At 38.8% G+C, this 24181-nt stretch overlaps 1 protein-coding gene across 8 annotated transcripts in view; it reads left to right on the top strand.

Moving 5' to 3' along the window:
• veph1 (ventricular zone expressed PH domain-containing 1) overlaps positions 1-24181 on the top strand; it is an 86216-nt gene that overhangs the window by 29660 nt on the left and 32375 nt on the right. For 7 of the 8 annotated variants that reach the window (XM_044202682.1, XM_044202679.1, XM_044202680.1 and 4 more), the window contains 5 exons: positions 8685-8848; positions 10001-10210; positions 16302-16522; positions 17777-17992; positions 19997-20361. In XM_044202682.1, coding sequence (XP_044058617.1) covers positions 8685-8848; positions 10001-10210; positions 16302-16522; positions 17777-17992; positions 19997-20361 — 1176 coding nt within the window. Of the gene's footprint in view, positions 1-8684; positions 8849-10000; positions 10211-16301; positions 16523-17776; positions 17993-19996; positions 20362-24181 lie in introns of those variants that run through there. The other variant, XM_044202687.1, reaches the window with a different exon arrangement.

Raw genomic sequence — 24181 nt, 5'->3', positions numbered from 1 at the left:
CCCTTCTCCCACTCTCATCATGTTCACCTTCCCTCCATCTTTCTGTCTGCCTGTGCCTCTTTTTCATTTGTGTCTGTTTTCCCTCTCCTACTGAAACACACACTTGTTCACGTGCTATCTGGGTGGAACAGCCTTTTCATTCAGACAGCTACACAGAGAGAGGGGGAGTTGTGTGAGAAAAATGGACGAGTAACAAAACTGTTTCACAAGAACACGACATTGCTTTAACCAGTTTATTAAAGAAGCTTTTCTGTTTTCTTTTCAAAAAGAAGGTGCTGAATTCAACGTCTTTTGCAAGATTTACTTTTCCTACACACCATCTAGTAGGTGTGCATTAGACAACACTAATTTTGACATTTTCTGCTGCTGTCTGGTAGGTTTTTCTCAGTAGGAAGAGATGTGTTTCTATGTTTATGCAGCTGTGATTTGTGTGGGATTCATATAATAAAGACTGAGTATTTAGCAGCATCAACTGCCAACAGTTGCTGACCAGCCAAAGAAAATAGCGCAATCACCAAGCATTCTAAGGTCATCACCTGAATATCCAAAGGGAAATGACATTAAACTAATCAACACACTTTGATTGACAAATGATTGCTCGGTGGTATTACTGCAGAAACACCTCAACAAGGACACTACAGCAGCTAAAAATCTTGTTTCTGCTGAATTCCAGTGGCTTAACGTCTCACCTTGCTACACTGACGTAGAAGTGTATGTTTATTTTCAACTTTATTGGCAAAAGCTGAATACAATGAACAAAGAGAACAAGGTTGGTATATGACACAAAAACAGGAAAACCACCAAAATAGCACAGCAACAAGGACATAAAGGAACTACAACATAAAAGGCACGTCACAGTAAAAAATCAATAGAGAGAAGAAAGGATTAAGAGAAAATATATAGTAAATATATAAAGTGAAAAGAATCTAATAAAAATTACAGGTACACATTCATTAATTTGGTGTATCGAGAGAGTAATAAGACACTTTTGTGCTTCTTTTTAAAGGGACTTCCGATTTCTGAAAGGAGAGGCAGCAAATTATGTGAGAATGTGTGTTTGTTGATATAAAATCTAGCCATCAAAAATGTAAATATTGACGATGCGCTCAAAGGAATTATTCTTGCGTCCGAGAAATACAATTACATTATATGAAGTAAAAGTATAAGGCTCATTATCAAGAAACTGAAACTGAAAATAAGGGTAGCAAGCTCTTGCCAAAAACTCTGTCACAGTGAAAAAGATGAAGAATTCATTCTTTCTGGTGATTACAAAAAGTACAAAGATCTGCAATTTTCACATATTTTGCAATAAAGGAATTAACAGGATAAATACTGTGCAGTATTTTAAAATGGACTTCTTTGGCTTCATTAGATTAATTTATCAGATGCAATAGTTGGGTATTTAGTTGGGTAAAAGACAGGTTTTTTCCCTCCAATTTATGGCTTCCATTTACCTTTTGGAACAACTTTATTTTGGTTGTGAAGAATTTGTGATGTAGAAGTGTACTCCAGGGTGTGTCAGTACACCGTGACATCACTGTTGGGTGTTGTTACAGGTACTACAGACTTGAAACTTTGAGCCACAGAGGGCAGTGAAACACCGTGTTTCATCCTTGTATTGGTTACTCTTCTTTCTCAACGTGTTTATATTTAGCCTCTTGTCTCTGCTGACAACAATAAGATTAATTTCTTGGAAAGGCTGTATAGCCACACTGTTCGGCTATTATCTTCTAAGGCCACAATTTAAAAAAATTGTGAAAACATCAAATAGAGAGGAAGGGAGGACAGACATGTTTTTCATAACTCTAAACACAGAAACAAGCAGTGAAGGCCTGATGAAACCATTGACTCTAATCTTTCAATTGATACCACATTGAAGTCTGTAGATCAAATAGCGACGGAGCTGTTATTCCTGGAATTGGGTGAAAAATCTGTGAAAAATCTTGTGCTGCCCAAAACAAACAACATCTCTTAATCATTTCTGCCATAGTCTGACACTGTATGATTTTAATTTAATTCAGAGACAAAAAGCTGAGAGACATGCTGACTCTGACGTTTCAACACAATTATGTATTTCAAGCAAAATTATAAACTAAACTTAAAACTGCATTTATGCTGAAAAAGTGAATTGGGAATAAAACCATTTTTAGCTGGCAAAGAAAGGCTAAATTCAATATATGTCATTCAATAAAAGTTAAAAAGGCATTAGAATGGTATGTGGATGTAATGCTTTATCATAGAGAGAGGCAGAGGCAGACAAATCTAACATTTAAAGATAGAAATTGAAAAAGACACAACAAACTTGTGTGGGTATATGCACAGTATCTGCGCGCATGTGTGCAGTGTAAATGTTTCCACATTTTGCCTTATGACTGCCACCTGAGGTGGGAATTAAGCCAACTGGAAACACATCATACATGTTTCTCTGACAGACCAGTAAAGAAATCACTTCAGTGTGTGTGCTGGTACATCATGCACATTTGTGTCTTGTGCATTGGTTATGTGTTCTTGGATAAATATGACTTATTCTGAGTATTTTATTTGGATTTTAGTTTTTCTTAAAACATTGCAGATTGAAGATCAAACGTGTAGTTACCTTGCAGGACTCCAAAATCAGGTGTTTTTACTTTGAGATCAGTTGTTTCACCGGCACCACAGGGAGGACTGTACATTGCAACACAAAGTCAGTAAAGCTTCTGAAAAGAAAAAAGACAGGTGACTGATGACTGATGGAAGAAGCGAGTTTCAGTAGTGTTCACTGGGGATGTTACGTTTTCCTTCTTACCTTCAACACAGGACACAGATAAAGAGAAATCATATATCTACAGAAAAATGTCATTCTGTCAATATTTAGATAGATATTGCTACATTCAAATCATTCTTTTACACATTAACTGTTGGGGAAGGGGCTTTAGTGTTACAAAATTTTTGACCCTACACCAATGTTTTAGAGCATCGGGTCACTAAAGAAACTGATGATTTTGTTAAAGTCAAACTAACTAACTCTTAATTTAAGAAAAGAGCGAGATGAGTGGAAAAGTATCTTTATCCAATATTGTCATTACACACTGTCATGTATGATCCTCCACCTGAAAAGGCTCAATCTCAGGGGGCAAAACAGTGAGTTTAGAGGTGAGATTGATTGGTTGATTGTTCAAACAGCGTAAAAAGACTTTGGTTTGTAATGTCAAAGCAGGAAGTAGTGCAACAGTCTCAAAGTGCAATGAAAAGTCTCGTGGAGTGGGTCAGACATAGGATGGATCGATGGACATAGAAAGTATTTGACTTCAGCAAAGTGTTTTACTTTGACACAGGAGAATGGGGCTTGCACCTCGTCTCCTGTAGCTATGAAGACGACCTTTCCTAAACTTAACTAAGTAGTTTTTGATGTTAAAACATACCTTAACCATACCTGCATCAGTTCAGAAAAGGCTCAGAAGAGTTGTTGTTTTTTTTGGACTCATTAAGGACAAATGTCCTTCTTTGTTGTTTAAGTATGACTTGCAAATGAAATGACTTTACACCAAGGGATACCATATCGTTTGATATCAAGCATGCAGATGTGTCGACAACACCTCCAGCTGCACCTAATTTCTGCTGACTCAGCGGTTAGTGAAAGAAGTGTTGAGTAATGTGTCTGTTTGGGACTCGTAATAGTCTGAAAGCATCACTGATGAGTCTTGTATTCTTTGGTAATGATAAAGGAAAAGAGGAAATTCAAGTCAGAATGGATAGGACATTTTGCCTTTCACACACAGAGAAAGACAGAGAGAAAGACTGTATGGGTGAAGTTATCAAGGTGAAAGAGGAGGATGGTCATTGAGTTTAAACTTTGCAGGAGAGACTGTGTATGTGTGTGTGGATATAGATCTATGAATTTCACTGCCGCACATCTGGTGTGCTGTTATGGTCTACACTTTATGATTTAGATATCAAATGTTTTTATGCATTAACCATTTTGAGTTATGTGTACATGTGATGAAAACGTGTCTTTCTTTGCGCTCTGGTAACTGGATCCCTTCCAGAGAGCTGGGCAGTCATGTTTCATATGGTCCTGAATGCTTTAAATTATTTATACTGTGTTGCAAAGGGGGATTCGCTCATGCAACAAAAATTCACAGAATACCAATAGTATGGGCTTTCTGGGAGAGGTTTGACTCCTGTCTCTTTTTGATGTGACAGTCTCTCCCCGCCCTCGCCCACCTGAGGTTGTTCGAGCGGTGTGATATACGACTTTCGGGACATACATACACAAAATGAGTGTTGGAAGCTACAGAAAACACGTTTAAGTCGTAAAGCTATCCAAAAACTTCCCTCTGGATATCATTTGCGCTGATCTCTGCATTTTTGTCCTGTACAATAACCTCCCTTGCATAAGAGTTCAGCGTTTAGGAGTTTCTTCTGGCAAGTTATGTACATTGTTGGATATGAAAGGAATGTCCCTTTCTTTGTCCAAAATAGAGCTGCCATGGCTTTATGAACAGCAATGTCGGTCTGTCTCTCCAACACTTTGGTCCAGACTGAAATATCTCAAAATGGATGGTTTGCCACAAAATTTGGTACAGACATTCATGGTTCCCATAAGATGAATCCTATTAAATATGGTGATCCCCTGACTTTTCATCTAGCGCCTCCCTCTCTGTAACAAATTCTAATTTGTCCAGTCTTCATTTATGACCAAATACCTGCAAAACTGCATTTAGTTCAAAACACGCCCTCACAGTGCCACTAGCACAGCTGTAGACTTTTAGTCTTGTTGATTATTGGTCAGACAAAACAAGACATTTGAAAATGTCACCATGGGCCCTTGGTACTTGTGATGGCCATTTTTTACAATTTGCTGACTGTTTAAAGACTGAACAATTACTTGAGATTATAATTGGAAAAAAAAAACATTGGTCGCAGCCTTAAAACGACTAATTGCTCCATAGCTGCCACAACAGACATTTTTAGCACTTTTACCCAACCAGAAAGGATAACTAACTAAATGTGTTTTGATGTTTTTTTGTTTGTTTGTTTGTTTTTTGTTTGCCTCTTTAAAAATGATTTCTATTGACTTTTTTTTACTAGCCATTTTTATATACTATAGGATATAGGGCTGGGTTTTAGGGAAATGTGTTTGTGTTGTTTTTGCTCTTCAGTCATGTATGTGCTATCCTTGATCTCATAGACTTTGGGGGCTAAAATGTCTTTGCTTAACATGTAAAACTGAGTAAAATGAAATATGCATGTGCATCTTTAATTCAGATCTCAGAAAGTTACTTTGATTTAGATGCACTGGTCTCAGAGCAGTTAGTGATACCTTCAGTTTATGGTTTTGTCGTTGCTGTGGGTTGTAATGGCTTTTTACCACGGCCATATTTACAGCAAAGACACTGAAAGTCATTTTTCCCATGACTCAGACTGTATTAGTGTCCTCTTAGGGGCTTAAGGGAGATATTTAGCACAGACCTTTTAATATAGTAGGCACAAAGAAAGAATATTACTGAAAAAAAAAAAAGTGTGACTCACCTTGGGATACTAATGTGACATTTGGAAAACAGCGCAGCAAAAGAAAGCCATCATGTCCTCTCTTGCCTCTTCATATAAAATTAACAATAGTTGGACGGATCAGTTAGTTCTCAGTTTTCTTGGAAAATGTCTGAGGAGCCTTTCAAAAATGTCGCCTTTGTGTGCTAAAGAACCAAAGGCTATTACAGGATATTTGATTGAAATTCATGATGATGGCTTGGGTGTATGCTGGAATGAAGGTATGAAGGTCAGATACTGTGACACAAATACACATACACACACACACACACACACAGGGTAAGCTGTACGGAGATACTGTGGGAGTCAAAAAAGCTGGTTTCACAAAATAAAATATGGGTCAATAAGTGCATTTAATCAATAATCAAAAGAGTACATTCAGTCCAGCCAAGTTGTGTCTCACATGTACTGCCTGTGTGTTTAGATGTGGGTGAGTGTACTCCAACAGGTAAGCTCTATAAATCCTAATCAGTGTGTTTCTGTGCAGACTCTCGTCTCCTCCTGCCTTTTAACATTCCTCTGAACAGACCTGTAAATGCTACAACCTCAACTTTATGGTTATTACCAGCTCTCTCTTTCTGTACATGTTCTGTATCTGTCTCTCTTTACGGTGATTTGTGTCGTAAGTGTAGAGACGAGTGTATGTGTGTGATGTTATACAGTATGATCTATGATTAAAGGGAAGAGAAAGGGGCATAACAAGAGCCAGTGACCATCTTCTAAATATTTATGTGCACTCTTCTTCTCCTCCTCTGCCTTTGCACAGAACATTCAGTCCTTTCTGTTGATCAGTACCAGTTGTCTGTTCCGGGATAAAACCTGTGGTTAAAGGGATTTATAGCTTTGGATCACCTGTTGTGTGGAACCATTTATTTTTATACATTATACCTGCTAAACATCAGCGTGTTAGCATTTCTTGTTGATACACTATTGATTTATTTGGCATAACTAAAGAAGTGTTATAAAAGGGAGATTGAAAAGAAAACAATAAATTGGACTAAATGGTTACAATAAGGTGAATATCATAATAACGCAACCAGGACATGGAGCTTGCTAAAATATGGCAATTTTGCATTTTGGGTAAAATTTGATTAATAACAACAGTATACCCACTTATTCTCCCATAATCTGCTTCTGTTTCCTCTCCCAGCACATGTAAGCAGTCCACCATGAATAGATAAAGTTTATCCAATTTAATTTAATCATCACATGGGACTCAACCTGAAACTTTTTTGGTTCAAGCTGAATTGCGTTGGTCTCACATTAAGGATGTTCGTTATATTTCAAGTGTTGCTGAAATTTGGACCTCACAAGACTTATTTCCCTTCTCCATGCACCTTGGAAATAGGCAGAGTCATGCCAGAAATCCTTACTCTGCCTTTTGGGTTCAGGACAGCCCTTCTTGTTTTTACTGTGTTTGTGTTTTAGCATTGACAAAATCTGATTAACCACCCTCCAGTCATTCCTTCTCATTAAACATCAATCATCATCTTTCTGCCCTTGTCAGACAATCTTTCTTTTTCTTCTTTTTCCCTTCTGTCCACATATAATTTGTCCGTGGTTTAAACCCTGCAGAATCTGTGACATAAACCTTTATTCTATACAACTTTAATAATAAGCTCCAAAATGTTACTGTGGTTAAACATTCAATTGACAATATCTTTTGTTGTCTGGCGTTTGGTTCACTGTAGGACACAAAAGCCATTGTTTGAAATCTTGAAATGTCACCAATAATGAACCTACCGTTTGAAAACAAGAGTCTTTGTTCAGAGATGTGAATTATTTAAAGATGTTGCATACGTGAGTCAAAAGCTATTGGGTAATGCCATGGGTTTTGTTGGGCTGCGTGCTGATTTACAAACGCCTTTATGTACAGTCATGCGTCAGCACTGACTTTCTTTTTTTCCTGTGTCAGCATCATTGAAGGAATATTGACAACAAATGGAGAAAGTTTTATTGACTGAACACAGATGTTGTATCATGACTGGGGGGTCGTGTGTGTTTTCTGAATAAAATAACAGTTACAGTAAATACGCATGATGTTACAGTACAGCTAAACCACAAACAGCTTAAAGGAAAATTCCGGTTTCATACAACTTGGGTCTTATTTTCATAGTTTTGACCATAAATTCTCTTGGTAGTAATAAAATGATAGTCACAGAGTTAATTGTTGAGATCTGGGAATGCGGCGACATTGATGACAAGAAGTCTGATGGAGTAAGAAACACAAGCAGTCAGACAATTGTACAATCGTTTACAAAGCCAGAGGGAAGCCAAACTTTAGGTATACCCAACTAAAAGCTAATATAGTCCGATACAACGGCCCTGCAATAAATCCTTTTGGAGGATGTAGTTTGTGGTGCTGTTGAACTGTATTGCATTATATGGAGAGGTGATTCTGTTATTTAGCCTACCCTCATTGAATGGGGTGGACAAAATGATAGAAACACCTGTCAGTATGTGGCAATACAGTTCAACAGCACCACAAATTGTATCCTCCAAAATGATCATGAAGTTGAATCAACCCATCTTTAAACCAGTTTCAACAAAAACTGAACTTTACAACCTTCATAAAGGGAGGATTTATTGCAAGACTGTTGTATTAGACTGCATTAGTTTTACCCAGGTGGACCTAATAAACTGGCAACTGAGTGTACTTACCGTACATAGAGTAAAGTTAATAATACATAGAGTTCAAATAATGCATAAAAGCAGTGATATACAGTGCATAGATTCCAATATTTGTGTAGTGTATTCCAATATATAAAAATTAATAAAAACATAAAATAAATTCGGTATGTCCTACATAAGAGCGTCTTATTCTGTGTATTCTCCTGCCAGTTTTGCCACATGAACACTTTCACCAAGCAGAGTTTGAATAAGCTTTCTCTTTGAAAGGGAAAGAAAGACTGGAATTTGGGGGGTTAATTTGGGGAATATTTAATCTCAAATTTCACATATTTTGGGCATTTTATAAGACAATGGACTTATGGTTTCCACTTCTACTGTTCACACTGGGCACAGAATATTTTTTCTTGGACTTTTCCAAACGGTGGTCACCGAGTTTGAATTTAAGATTTGCCGGTGTACAGTTTTGAATTTGACTATGTGGCTTACTGAAAACATCTCAGTCTCTCTCTCTCTCTCTCTGGCAGGTAACCCCATGCTGTTACGAGTGCTACCCTCAGTCTACCCCAGACAACCAGACACCATCCACTGTCACCTAGGCAACCTCACTGCGATGATGTCACAGCTGGAGTCCCCAGAGCAACAACACCTGATCAGACTCATTCAAATGGTTGCCGAGCAACATCCACTTGTGAGTGTTTGTGTAGTTTTATGTTAAAAATAAAGCACAATGGGTAAATCAAACTATTACTACTACTACATCCACGGACTGTTGTGTTTTTATAACCGCATGGGTCGAAGTTAATTATCCCACTCTCACTTTGTCAGTGATCTAAATTTGTACTTTTTGTTGTTTGTTTGTCAGCCTTGGAATAGCTGTTTCAAGAAACCATGGCCTAGTAACACCTAAAACAAGCAGCCCTCCAGCTGTATTATAGACTGCTATTTAAAATGATGATGAGGTAGTTGCAATACATCAGGCTGTGGGGTTATCTGAAAATAAAGCATTATCCAACTACATCAGAACTGAGTCTCTGTGGCCATGGCATAAGTGTATATTTAACTTGGCTTTTGCTTACAGTAAAGTATGTGTGTGGCTTTTTTGTAACACTTCTGCCTATGAGTCAAGCTTAATCAGACCTTTTACCGTTACCAACTTTGCCATGTTCTGTAATGACCTCATGACAAAATGTTTTAAAAAGCCACTGGAACGTAGTTAGAAGTGAGGAAATGCGGAGTACACATTTCTCAGTAGGAATTCCCTTAATACTGCATATTTTGGAGCAGTGCTGCTGATGTTCAACATGAGGGGAAAGTACCACATACCAGCAAACAGAGCACATGGTGGTAAAACAGAGTCTCACTCACATGTGAAGCACTGGAGAGGCAAAACCAGCCATCTGGAGTCATTCTAGTCACCCCCCCCACACACACACACACACACACACATACACACATACACACAAAATATTTCTGAAGATTAAAAATGACAACAATAAGGAACTTTAATTTTATATGGGGTCAAACATCTTATCAGATAATGCTTGATACTAATATGATTATTCAGAATAAGTGACTCATAAAGTAGCAGCAGGAGGGCCGGCAATGGTAGGCATTGTTAGTCCAGTCTAGTGCAGTCCAGTGTGACCAGTCCAGATAATGAGGAGCAACTGTTCATTCACTCAGTTTGTCCATACAGTCCTACAGTCAAGCTTTTGTTTATTATTAGTCACCGGTCTGTTCATCACACTCCAAGGTCACTCCTCTCACCTCCAGCCTTCATTAAATGAATAATGCTTTAACTTTCTTCCCTCTTTATCTTTGTTTCTTCTCACCCGTACAGATGTTGAGCCCTCAGGTGCCCGCACTAGTCAGTTACCTAGGAGACCAATCCCTAACTGAGGCCCTACTGGGCGCGCTCGTGGACGTGTCACAGGCAAGCCCTTCTTCACTGGTCAGCTTTCTGCCAGCGCTGAGGATCGTGGGACAACAATGCACTGCTCTCCTGGGTCACGTGGCCAAAATCCATGGTGCCGTGGGTATCATCAGTGAGGTACAAACACACACACTCAAAACACACACAAATGAACAAGTTTACATGTGTTTGCGGCGGTGATTTTCAGTTGATACAGAAAGTGGAAGCGTGTGTTTCAGTAGCACTTAAGGTGTGTTCAGACTGAAAGGCAAGCAGATATTGAAATGCTAGTCAGTGGAAAGACAGAAACGAACAGACATGGGTTTGTTCTATCAAATTGATACCCAGGTTGTGTTGTCATCTTAACAACACATTACATTTTGTTTGTTTAATCTGTACAAAATCCAGAGTGTAAAAACTACATTTCACCAGGTTACCACTGGAGACTCTGTGAAGTTGCTGATACCAGCCAAGAAATAACTCCATAAAATGGCAAATTCTGCTCTTTACACTTCAATTTTTGTATGGATTAAACAAATGAGATATAACGTCCTAATTAGTGAGCTTTAGAAGAGCATTTTGTTACAATGACAGAGCCAGGCTAGCTGTTTCCCCCTGTTTCCAGTCTTTATGCTAAGCTAAGTTAACCAACTCCAGCTCTGTATTTACCGTACAAACATGAGAGTGGTGTTGATCTTCTCATCTAACTCTCTGCAAGAAAGTGAATAAGTGTATTCCCCAAAATGTCAGACTATTCCTTTCAAAGAAAAATTTGCAATTATTCCCAAACTCCAGTTAAGGAACATGAAGAGACAAGAGGGAAACGAAAGAGTCTAAAGGAACTAACAAACAAGTGGAGTTCCTTGACATCAGTCTTACTCTGAGCCTCTGAGCTGTCACACAAAAGCAGGTGGTGCATGTTGTTAGCTTTCTGCAGCAAATGTGTGTATTGTCCGAGCATTGGCTGTTTCTAGTAAACAAAGACAGTCTGTATTCATGTAAAAATGGCACAGGAAAAATGCTTAAAAAATACACCTAAAGTCTGCTTGGCACACACACACACACACACACACACACACACACACACACACACACACACACACACACACTCTGAAACAGGCAAGAGTGATTATTTTAATGAGTAGTGAGGAATTGGCTGCACTCTCACATGACTTGTTCTCTGTTGTCCTGCCAAGTATAAAACACACACTTACACACCGGACAGGCTGGTGGTGATCCGGAGGTCTAACACCTACATCAGTGTTCAGTTGGAGCGTCTATCCTAAACAAACACATCCTGGCTCCTCAGAGAGTTCTGTCTCTCTGCAGCTGAAGAGATGAAGAAACACAACAAACGGGTGTTGTGGTGGAGGAAGAAAAAAAAAATCTAATTTGAAGTTAATGTGCAGCTCTGTAAGCCATAACCTAATGGTGCAAGCATAACACAATGAAACATTAAGCTCAAGAATGGTACTTTTTATGCATTTTTATGTTTTCGAGTTGTCCGTCCGTCCGCCCCATTCTCATGAACGTGATACTTCAGGAACCTTGAGGGAATTTCTTCAGATTTGGCACAAACGTCCACTTGGACTCAAGAATGAACTGATTAGATTTTGGTTGTCAAAGGTCAAAGGTCACTGCGACCTCACAAAACATGTTTTTGGCCATAACTCAAGAATTGATGACCATATTTCACAGTTGGTCAGACAATGAATTGGTGACACCTTTGACTCAAATGTCACTGTGACCTCAAAATGACCTTGACCAACACGTTAATTCTGAATTTTGAGTGTTATCGGACTCACGTGACTGCAAACAACGTATTGGAGCGCGCCTAGCTAATCGTGATCCTGTGAGTGAGTGAGTTTCACCCACAGCTCATAGAGAGGCTTCGCATCCAAAAAGCACCACATTTTGTGTAGCTATACTCTATAAGAATCCATCTTTACATAGTAATCAAGTACATGTGTACCTGTTTAGCCAATACATCTATGATAATCCTTCATTAATCAGTTCAACAATGTATATTCACTGGAATCATACATATGTATCATCAATATAGTGATAACTTCCATTTAGCCAAAAAATACACTTTATACCTTTTATTTAATTCCTTCCATGTATTCACTACATATATTATGTGAGTCTGGACAGACTCTAGTTTATACATGTTGTGAGAAATGGAAAATCAGCTGTATTACAGAGGAGAAAATGTGTTCTTCAAAAAGGGACAACTGAACTACACTTGTGTGACAGAACTTCCTGCCTGGTATTGTGTAGAAATATTTGCTTGCACCAAAAAAAAAAAAGAAGTTTGTATTTCCCCTGTAAGGTTTGCACTGAGAAGCCTGTGTGACTGAGTCAGGGAGTGTACTGAGTGCCCGGGTCACATATTGGGCTAGTCTGACATATGAGTATATAGTGCATGAGATAATTGTATCAACTTCTTGTGTTGTGCAGATGTAGTAAGTAATACATGATTTTCCGTGCAACACTGTGTAATGAAGGCTAGGGTGAAGTCAGAGTGATGAAGGTGACAGCAGGACAGGGTGAGAGCTCCCACTCTCTCTTTTCCTCTGGGTCTATTTAAGGCAGTTTAACGACAATTTGGGGAAATTAAGGAGGGGGAAGTATGGCATGACTGTCTTTAGATGGTGCGTACCCCTCCACGCACACATACGCAGACACAGATAGACACACGCACACACAGAGATGGAGCTGGAAACCATAATTAAGTTTTCTATTACTCCAGGGCAACCTTTCCTCCAAAAGCTCCCTTCCTCCTCAATCTTTTTGTCGAAGAACCTGCCAACCCAGCTTCAGCACAGACACAAACAGACACACGCACAAGCCGTTGGTTAGACCTCAGTGTCCTGTCTTTCTTCACATTGGAACCATTTGGAAAATAACTCATGTTTTTCTGGGAAATGCCTCCACGGAGGCCTCCTGGTGATGGCAATGGAGAGTACCTCCTGTGGGTTTGTGTTTGTGCCCCACACACACACACACACACACATACACACACACACACGCACACACTTGATTGTATCAGGATTGCACAACACTCTCCCTGGCTTCCTTTACCTCCTGAAGGGAGTTAGTCTATATTGTGTTTCTGGACATATTGCGTGTTACATCAGCGTATATCACCATGTTCATCAAAGTACACTGAGAGAAAGAAACCCCTGTACATTGTAATGCTGTCCAACCCAACAGTCCTGTAGTAAATCCTAGTTTTGAGAAACTAAGGTCATTTTTATTTGGTATTAATGCTGTTTCAGAAATGTGTTGATTGAATTCTATTCTCATTTTTAAGGCTGTAGTTTGTGGTGATCTTGCATTATACTGCATTAACAAAACACCTTTCAATATCATGCTGTCCAACACAACATCACCACACAGTATATAGCCTCAAAATGTAATGTAAATGTAATGAATTTGACTAGCTAAAATTGTTATTGTAATCCATGCTATAATGCATTTCTGCACTGTGAGAAAGTGGCTTGTTATTGAAACGTTTTTTTTTCTACCTTGAAAATATCCCCCACGCCATTACACCACCAGCAGCAGCCTGAACCGTTGATACAAGGCAGGATGGATCCATGCTTTCATGTTGTTTACGCCTAATTCTGACCCTACCATCTGAATGTAGTAGCAGAAATTGAGACTCGTCAGAACTTGATAGGACAGTGGAAACACTAGTACAAGTATACATCAGGACGTACAGTATGCAGTTAGTCATTAAATCATTGAATTGACTGGAATAAGTGACATGCTTGGATGTATTTTTGGTGGAGGTTTGCTCTTCTTTTCCTTATTAACATGGGGTATTAAGTTAGTCAAATAATTGTTAACAAGTTTTGATAAGTGAAGTGTGGTGTTTTTGTACTGAGGGAATATCACTTTTTATGCACTTAAATCACTTTGCTGAAATTCCTCACAGTTAAACATGTTCAGATTTCAAGCATCAGATTTCAAGCATATATATCAAGGAAGTTTCTTCCTTGATATATATGCTCATTGTCACAAATAATGACTGCGCTGTGGGAAAGACAGCACACATTCATGCACACAGCAGTAACTCCATGGAGCTTGTTAGGGAGAGAGTCGGTGGCTGTGTGCCAGACTGCAGCTCCAGAGGAAGCAGAGAGAATCAGTGTGCTGATGGACAATCAGGGGAAACTAAGCGACCGAGCAAACAAGGAAAGAAAGAAGAAAAAACCAACAGGTTAGTGAGCAGAGAAAGGATCTGGCTTGTTGCTGGAGCAATGCAGTGTTTTTCTTTTTTTCTTTTCTTTTTTGTAAGCTATGAATCATTCAGTATTTAAACATATCTCTTGCACACAAACACGTGCTACTGCCAGAGGAGATTGGCTCCCAGTGTTGTTGGAATTATGATAAAGGAGTGATGAAAATGAATGGGCCAAGTTGTGTCTTTCTCAGAGGATGTGTTTATGTGTGTCTGTTTGTGTATTTGTGCACACATGAGGCAGAAAAAACTGATTTCTTTCTTCAGATCCACATCTGTCCTTTGGCGGAATATCTGTTACTCTGCCATAATTTTTTGGAGAACATGAAAAGAATTCTAATTAAATACAATAGTTCTTAGTTAGTTAGTTAAATTTTTTTTCTTTCTGTTATTGTCCTCTTTTGCAGGGTTTTACATAAGAATTTGGTCATGAGTTAAACCAGTGATGTGTTTAGGACATCAAATCAAGGCCAAGTGCTTTTTCCAGACAATTAAACACAATCTGTAATATCTGATGATTAAGGAGGGCTTCATATGACCTGGCAGGCTTTTAATAGTATTACTGTAAATTTCTCACTTGCAAACTGTAAATGACGTAAGTTCTGCTTATGCTGTAATGTTTGGAAGTATTGTAGCGAGTCCTTAAAAAGTAAAATCATCTCGACAATTAAAGCCTGAACTGTGGTGCAGAAGTAAGCACGTCCTAGTAAACTCCCCTGTTTCATTTTTGTGTTGAACCTCACAAACTCCTACTTGGCATGTTGTAACAGCAAGTCAAGTTCTACTTTTTCTGGTAGTTTTAGCATCCACATATAAATTTTGAGAGTGCTTGAGAGAGTGCACTGAAACATGCCTTAACTGTGCAGTAACTGCATTCTTCTCTCCTTGTTACAAGGTGTGCTTGAGTTCTGTTGGCTCTGTCTGTTTTTCTGTCCCTCCATCAATCAATCCTCTCTCAGTCAGAGGAGGAGAGGGAGGTCTTTAGTTTTTTCAGCTCAAGCACTGTGAGTTTTTACAAGCCCAGAGAGTTCATTTTTAATGAAAATCCTCTTTTTGAGTTTTTTCCAGAGATGGGGGTCTTGTTTGCTTTGGTTCTGCCTTGAAACACAGAGCTGTTATTGAATCATGTCACCTTAGTTCATCTGTTATCACAATGATTTCTGTGTTGACTGGTTTACACCACTTTAAAATGTCTGTTTTTGTTAAATAATGGATAAAACCTTGCTTTAAATAGTGATAAATGTAGTGTTGCATTTACAGGGCTATATTGATTATGGTTTTGCATATTACAGGAAACTACATACAAAAGAGAGGTTTGAACTTTCCATTGAGAATACAACAAAATGCATAACAAGTATTATTCTATAAGTAGGTTGTTGTATATATATTCTGGATACAGTTTACACAAAAAGCAGGCTGAGAATGAAGAAATGTGTGTGTGTGTGTGTGTGTGTGTGTGTGTGTGTGTGTGTGTGTGTTATGTGTGTTATTACAAAGGCCGATGGGAAAGTAATGCCATTTGGGAAAAGAAGAAGTTTATATTTTCTAAGTTTGCAGAGAGCCAACTGCATGTGTTTGTATTTATTATTGTTTGTCGTGATTTAGAAACAAAAGAAGTTGCACCAAATCCCCCAAACTGCTTGGAAGTGTAAAACTAATGTGTGTCAAATTATATCATTATAACACTCTTTATTCACCAAAACACATGTAGTGAAACGATACTTTCAAGCCGTCCTAAAGCTCAACACTGGTTCCATTTTCACTGGTTTTCAGTACACTCAGAAACAACCCACAGCATTCAAAGTAACCATTAAACTGGATGTTTTTGTAATAAAACAACTTGTTGACAATCTTATTCTTTTTCTATTTATTTTCTTATTTGTTTTCTTTTCTTTAGTTTTATGCCAGGACCAATATGGATCACAACCCCAGAAATGATCATTTTAACATCTCTCTCTCTCTGTTGTCTCCTTTTCCAAGACTCATGCTCACAGCTCACTGGTCTACCTGGTGTCCCTTCTGGGCAGCATGGAGCACAGTTTTCACCACACACTGCTGCTGGAGATCAGAGCTCTGACAGACCGTTACCCATCTTTACTGGGAGGCTGCGGTAAAGACATCTACAGGATGAGCAACTCCTTCACTGCTATAGCCAGACTGCTGGGGAGAAGACTGGAGGAGAGCATGGCCACGCTCTGCAGGTCAGGAAAGCTACATGTACAGGGACTGACAGGCTGTGTTTTCAGCCATATAGCTCCATATGCAACATACAGACATGAGTGTGGTATTCATCTTCTCATCTAACTCTTCTCAAGAAAGCGAATAAGCGTATTAACCAAAATGTTGAACTTGTCTGTAATGGATTTAAGGATACAGAATTGAACAACACCAAACAAACTAATGAGACACATTTGATAAACTGGAGATTGAGGAGTAAAATTGATAATGAAATCAGTATTAATAAAATAATTTCAGTACTGATTCCTGTACCTGATTTGCCTAAAAAAGTGGTTAAGATTTATCTGCGTGTCACAGAGAGTGGTCGAGTTTTGAAACTTGCACAAAGCCAAGAGAATACACATATTGAGCCCACACATTCAACCGATTTGTGGTATTAAAACCTAAAAAATCTGGGTTTGTAACAACCTATTATTATTTATATACTATTAAAATGTTTTTCTTTGGGATTATTTATATCCAATCCTGTCCTCCAATGACTTCTTTCATATAGTTGCTTTATTTACAATAAATGGAAGTCGTGAAAAGTGCTTCAAAACACAGTATGCAACATGTGAGGACAGCGTGTGCATGTGCTTGTGTGAGTGTGTGTGTGTTAATGTGCAAAAGTTGATTGGTATTCATTTGGCTACAGTGTGGGAATGACACGCACAGCTCCCTCTGAAATAAGAACATTGTGTGCAGGATTGGAGACTTCCAAAGGCTTTGCTTGGGGTCTTCTGGAAGAAAGATAGAGGGAACGAAGGATTGAGAGAGACAGGGTTGTTCATTAGTGAAAGAGCAGGGGCTGAAGACAGAAGAAAAACTACAACGGGGCAGTTGGAAGTCCTCTTTCAGCAAACAAGTGGACTGTTTAATGAAGTTATAAAGGCCACTTGGGGAAAAAGTAATAGGGACAGAAAGAAAGAGAGAGAGCTGGAGGGAGGCAGGGAATAATTAGTTTGGTTAGAGAGCAAAAGAGAGGAGACAGGCACCATAGCGAGGCACAAAGAAGAACAAAGCCAAAAAGAGAGGGGAGAAGGTGAGATGTAGCCTGCAAAAGAGGGAGAGAGGGGGACACATGGGGTGAAAGACACAGAAATAGAGCCGGTCATCGTGAGAAAGCGAGAATTACAGGAAATCTAGCCAGGGATGGAGTGAGTCTGTCCAGCTTCATCTCACGTGCCCACCACCTGCAATACAACCATTTGCCCTGTGTACGTGTGTGTGTTTTACAGAGTGGAGGAGGCGTGCCTGCCATCTCCCTGTGCATCTCTTCCAGGGGGAGGAGGGGGGTCAGAGCAGCGGCTGCAGGTGAAGATCCAGGCCTTCGAGGAGAAAATGGGGGAGGAGGGGGGAGAGGAGGAGGTGGAGGAAAACTCTCCTGCCCCCCAGCGACGCTACAGCCTGAGCCAAGCTGTCAGGGAGGAGAGGCGAGAGATGAGATTCAACAGGTCGGTTAACGTGTAACGTTACATGGCTCTGCTGAGTATCTACTCAGATCTGACTGGATAGTAAGAATTAGTTTTTATGAAGAATAGACTGTTATCGCAGTCACTGTGTGGCCTGGTGGATTTGACTGATTTACAGTCAAATTAACAAGAGATCCCTTGAGCCAAGAAGACACTACTCTGCATCTGTTTATTGAAGTAAACTTAAGACTACCCAACGATAGAGAACTGTTATTTACATTGTTGTTGTTGTAGTTAAGTTGAGTTTTTGTTGTGTTTGCTCTGTACATTGGACTTGAAACGAAACAATGACTAAAGTTAAAGTTCTGACTTTCAGCTTGTATTTGAGGGTGTTTACACGCATATCAGATGAACAGTGTAGGAATTGTTGCCATTTTTATACATATTTTCCCATTTTTTGGGGGGGGGGACTATAAACTTCAAAGTCATACTGTATGTAATGATAATTTACAAAACCTTAGCAGGGAATGACTGGCTGAAGTCTATTACTCAAAGACATCAGCAGACACTTGGTATCTTCCCTGGTGATGCTCTGGAGGCTTGTACTGCAGCCATCTTGACTTCTTATTTGTTTTGGTGGCTTTTTGCCTTCAGTCTGGTCTTCAGGAAGTGGATCAACTCCTTAAGGGGCCAGTATATTCTGTCAGAACTGCTTGTCCGATGGTCAAATAGCTTCAGGAAACCCCCTCCCCCTACACATTTCCAACGTCAGATTAAGGGGGATGTGTCCGACCATTTGTGCAACTTAACGAAACTGACAGTTCGAAATTCACACACACTTTGTGCCATGCTTCGTCAGCTGTGCAGAGGTCAGGAAGTAAGCAGGGTTTGAACTTCTCTCTCTAGCTCTCTTTTTTTCATTCTTGACCCACCGAGTGCAACACTATGAATGTCTTCCAGGAGAGTCTGAAAATGATCATATATTTAAACGATATCACACTTCCCCCACTCTATAGTGGCCAGCTTTTCGCCTTCGAGAGTGGCCGTTTGGAACAACTATAAACACTTTTGATTTTGGACGTGGTTGGACAACAAGTCATACGATCTAGACCTGACAGAGCATACCCGGGCCCTTACTCGTATTGACCCTAACATTCCACTGTTTAGTCATACAAAAACTCCTTTGGTTGCCTTGTCTATGTGTTTAGGACCATTGTGATGGTAGATTGTACTAAAATTGGGGGACTGTGTATTAAAAGGTTTATGAGCCCTACAATGTAGGACTTCTACACCACACCCTTGACGCTTAAAGTCATTACATCAACCACATAGTCATAGTTTCATTTCAAATCCATCGGGCTGGAGTACAGAGCCAAAAGATGAACAAATAAATCACTTTTCTAAAACTTTTTGACTGTACTGTCTATTGCAGGCTGAGTTACACATATCTCTATCTTTCTATTTTTTGGCCTAAAATCTGAAACAAATTTATCTTCTATAAAATGATTGATATATTTGATAAATATCCATATAATAAGTAGTATTTTAAACAAAGAGCCTCTTTGAATCAGGGTGTTGACTCACCTTGTCAGTGCTGACTGTACGTTATAAAGTGAATAGTCCTGTAGACCACTGAAAATAATGGATAAAGTGACTAGTTTTAGTTCTGTTAGCACGTTGGAACTGGAGTGCAGAGTCCTTTCACTGTAATTAATAGCTAACGTAAAGTTGGCTAAAGACAGCAGTTTTCTTACAACAAAAAAGATATTCAGGCTAAGGCAGACACAAAAGATCAGTATCTTTAGCAAAATCATGCTTATGCCCACAATACTCCATTTTGCTGTTTTATGTTTTTCTCTTCATTGTCAACAATGTCCCCTTGAAGCTTTTTGCTTCAGTGGTTTTCCCACAGAACCGTGGAACCAAACCAAACTCTGGAAACATTGCTGCACGGTGTCAAAAACAGGAAGTAGACAGAGAATTTTAATTGTTAAGATCTATAATTTTGCAGCACTTTGACAGTTTTTATTTCATGGTCTGTCTTAGGTCAAAGAGCCTGGCCCTCCACGCTGTGCGCTCGCGCTCCATCAACTCAGACACCGGGGAGGACGGTGAGGGGTTGGAGCAAAGCCCAGACAACATCTTCTCCAACACATTGGTCAATTCACACTCAGAAAACCAGGAAGCACCGCCTACTGAGAGGAAACTGATGGGTGACGGCTCCATGCCCGCCGCTGCTGCCCTGGACAGAGGGGTCAAAGAGGCCGAGAAAGGTCAAATTAGAGAAAGGGAGGAGCAGGGTGAAGCTGACAGACTCTTGATTCATTTTAGAGACAATATGGAGATGATCAGAGAGTTCTGTAAAGACATGGTGCAGCAGATCCCCATACCAGAGCAGTGTGTGATAGAAGGTAATGTGAACATGACGAATGGCTTTGTCAGTGCATGTTTTCTTTGAGATCAGCACTAGAAATAATCTGATGACAGTGTTCTTGGTTTATGCAGCATCTGGATGATAAAAGGGTTCACAGAGAGAGGCAGAGGGAGGGTTTGTGTAATCTGTTGAACCTGAATGAGATTACAGTCAGACATGGTGGCTGGGGTTGATTAATGATGTGGTATGAATACACATCCTCTTCCCCCTCTCTCCTTCCCACTGTATCTCAAATACACACACATGCATACAGACGCAGCTTTGCACAGCAGTCAGTAGCGGGTTGATTAGTGTCTTTTGAGCCCTAATCAGACAGGGGGAATAATTTCATTTTAATAGTGCATGTGCGATGGGTGATTTTAATCCTGTCCATACGAGTGTGATTTTCTCCTTCTACCCCAGTATTAGTTACAGTCCTGAATACATTTTATTGTCCTCCCATAATTTATATGCTGTCTGGACAGAAACCTTATATTGTATATTGTATCTCTGACGTTTTATGTGCTAAGAGCTGTGTCTCCAGTTATTGAGTGTCATCAGCCTAGCTGGTGAAGAGGATCATAGATCATAGATGTTTCTGTGGAATATCTCTGTTTTGAACTCCTACAATTTGGCAGTGGCTAAACTTCTGTTCAGAACAAGAGCAGTTTAGTTCATGAGGAGCACAGCAAATATATATTTTTTACATTTTTTATTTATTTTTTTTTTTTTTTTTTTACTTTTTATTTTTGCATTTTTTAATTTTCACAATGAACAAGATAACAACTGGTAGGGTGCTACAAATACAGATCTTCCATTTGTTTCATATATTTGAGTGGGTTACATAGTTGGTCCATTTCCGCCATCGTAATTTACATTTATGTGCATCCAATCTCAGGTCGTGGGTCATTTTTTCCATTGTAAAAATTTCCGCCATGATATTCTTCCATTGGTCCAGACTCAAAGGCTTACTTTTCAACCAATTCCTCGTTATAACTTTCTTACTTGATATCAGCATCGCTTTGAATAGATGAATGTCTTCCCCTCTAACAACATCTTTAGTTAACAGGCCTAAATACAGAGTCTGTAGGTCATTCGATATTTTGTAACCCAAAATCTTTTCCATTTCTATTACAATAGATTCCCAGTAGGGGCGAATTTTTATACATGACCAAAATATATGAGAATGATTGACATTGACATCCCCGCAGAGTCTCCAACACTGTTGGTTTTTTTTTAACTGTTTGCTTTTAATGAGGGGTGTAATAAAGTATCTCACCAAGTTCTTCCAGCCAAATTCTCTCCATTGTCTGGAGCTAGTAGAAGTTTGTTGTAAAAGACAGATTGAATGCCAATCATTCTCTGACAGTTTAAGCTGCAGTTCTGCTTCCCATTTCTGTTTTATGTATAGTGAGTCAAACCTATTGCAATTTTGTAGACTTTTATACAGCCTGGATACAATTTTCGAAGGTAAATGTCTGTAAGCCCCTGTGACCATATCAATTAGTTCACTGCCCTCTTGAGAAAGGTGATTTTCAATGTCTGTATTATAAAGATGTCTTAGTTGGAAATACCTAAATAAATCAGAGTTTTCCAAGTCAAATTCTCTTTTCAAGTTTTCAAAAGATTTAAACTTTTTTCTGTCTGTTAATGTACACACTGCGGTGATTCCCTTGTCAATCCATCTTGTAAATGTGCTATCCATCTGACCACATTTGAATTTTGGAGAATACAATGGCCAGATCAACAATTTACAATCCTCCTCCATTTTGTATTTATTCATTACATCCCACCAGATCTTCATTGTTGTATCTACTATAGGATTTGGTTCTATAAGTTGGTTAATTGTTTTCTCACCCAACCTTGCTTGTGGCTGACATGATCCGTAGTTAAGCTCAATGTGTTTCCATTTGGAGTAATATTCTGGTGAGCACCAGAAAATTATATATCTCAGCTGGGCAGCTAGGAAATATTCTTTAAAATTTGGAAGAGCAAGTCCTCCTCTTTTTTTCTAGTTGTAGAATTTTGAGCTTAACCCTTGGTTTTGCCCCCTTCCAAATAAATCTACTCACTTGTTTATCCCATTTATCAAATTGAGTATTCGGTATACAAACTGGCAGTGAAATGAATAAATAAAGCAATCTAGGCAACACATTCATTTTTATCACCTCTATCCTTGAGCTTAAATCCATGACTAGTGTTGCCCATTTTGTCAAATCTTTTTGTATAGTTTCATTAATCTTATTATAATTAGCCTCATATAATGTATTTAGTTCTCTAGTAAGGTAGACACCTAAATATTTTATCTTTCCTGAGTCCCATTTTAGTTTGTAAGCTCGTCTGATTGAGTCAGCTGGTCTATATTTTATACAAAGAACTTGGGTTTTTGATATGTTTAACTTATACCCAGATTTCCCTCCAAAGTCTTTTAGTAAAGTTAAAAGTTTAGGAAATGTATAATCCGGATTGTTGAGGTATATAATAATATCATCTGCAAAGAGACCTAACTTATGATCATCCTTAGCTACTGTGATTCCTTTAAGTTCATTACTTTGTCTTATACATTGAGCCAAAGGCTCTATAAACAAGGCAAATAGGGAGGGGCTCAGACAGCATCCCTGCCTTGTCCCTCTGAAGAGCTCGAATCTGTCTGTTAAGTCGCCATTTATTTTAATTCTAGCCACTGGTTTATCGTACAGGGCCTGTATACATTTAATGATAGTTTTATCAAAACCCATTCTTTTCAAAACCGCAAAAAGAAAATTCCAGCTGACTCTATCAAAAGCCTTTTCTGCGTCAAAACTTACTAAGGCTGTGGGGGAGCTCTGTTTATTGGCTTCATTAATTATATGTAGTGTGCGCCGGATATTATCTTGCGTTTGGCGACCTTTTATAAAACCTGTCTGGTCCTCATCTATCAGGTCTGGGAGGAAGTTTTCTAATCTTCTAGCGATTATAGACGTGAATAATTTATAATCAACATTCAAAATGGAAATTGGACGATAAGACTCACATAACTCTTTGTTTTTACCTTCCTTTGGTATGACTGTTATCATAGCCTCTTTCCATGAAGGAGGACATTTTGCATGTTTGAGTGTCCAATTAAAGGATTCCAACAATAGGGGCAAGGTCTTCTTTATAAACTTTGTACCATTCGTTAGGATAGCCATCCGTCCCTGGGCTTTTTTACTTTTCAATCTACTGATAGCCTTATCAAGCTCTTTTTAGTAATGGGTGAATTTAATGATACATTTTGAGAGGTTCCTATGGAGGGAGATCTAATTCAGCTAGATAATCTTCAATTTCTTTTCTATCAACTTGTTCTGATTGATTATACAGAGATTTATAATATTTATAAAATATATTTTGATTTCCTCAGGTTCATATTTTATGTCCTTACTTTCTGGGTCTCTGATTTTGATAACTGTGTTCCTTATTTGCTGTGATCTTAATCTTTTTGCTAATATTTTGGTAGCTTTGGGACCTGATTCATAAAAGATTTGTTTTGTGAATCTCAATTTCTTTTCTATCTCCTCATTTGCCATATCTGATAATTGTTTTCTAATTCCTTTTATCATTCCAGCCAAATTATCACTCTTATCTGTATGCTGTTGTTTTTCTAGTTTTCTCATATTTTGTTCTAATTCAGCTTGTAGTTGCTTTTTTCTTTTTTTATTATGAGCTAGCCTTGATATCAGATTTCCCCTCATCACTGCTTTGACAGTGTCCCATATTATTGTTGGCTCTATTTGTTCATCCTTATTATTGGCTATACAGTCCTGAATCTCTTTTTTGATTTCTTGCATCACGGTTTCATT

The sequence above is a fragment of the Siniperca chuatsi genome, linkage group LG7, assembly GCF_020085105.1.
Source record: "Siniperca chuatsi isolate FFG_IHB_CAS linkage group LG7, ASM2008510v1, whole genome shotgun sequence".
Lineage (NCBI taxonomy): Eukaryota > Metazoa > Chordata > Actinopteri > Centrarchiformes > Sinipercidae > Siniperca > Siniperca chuatsi.
This window is presented reverse-complemented; position numbering and strand designations above follow the sequence as displayed.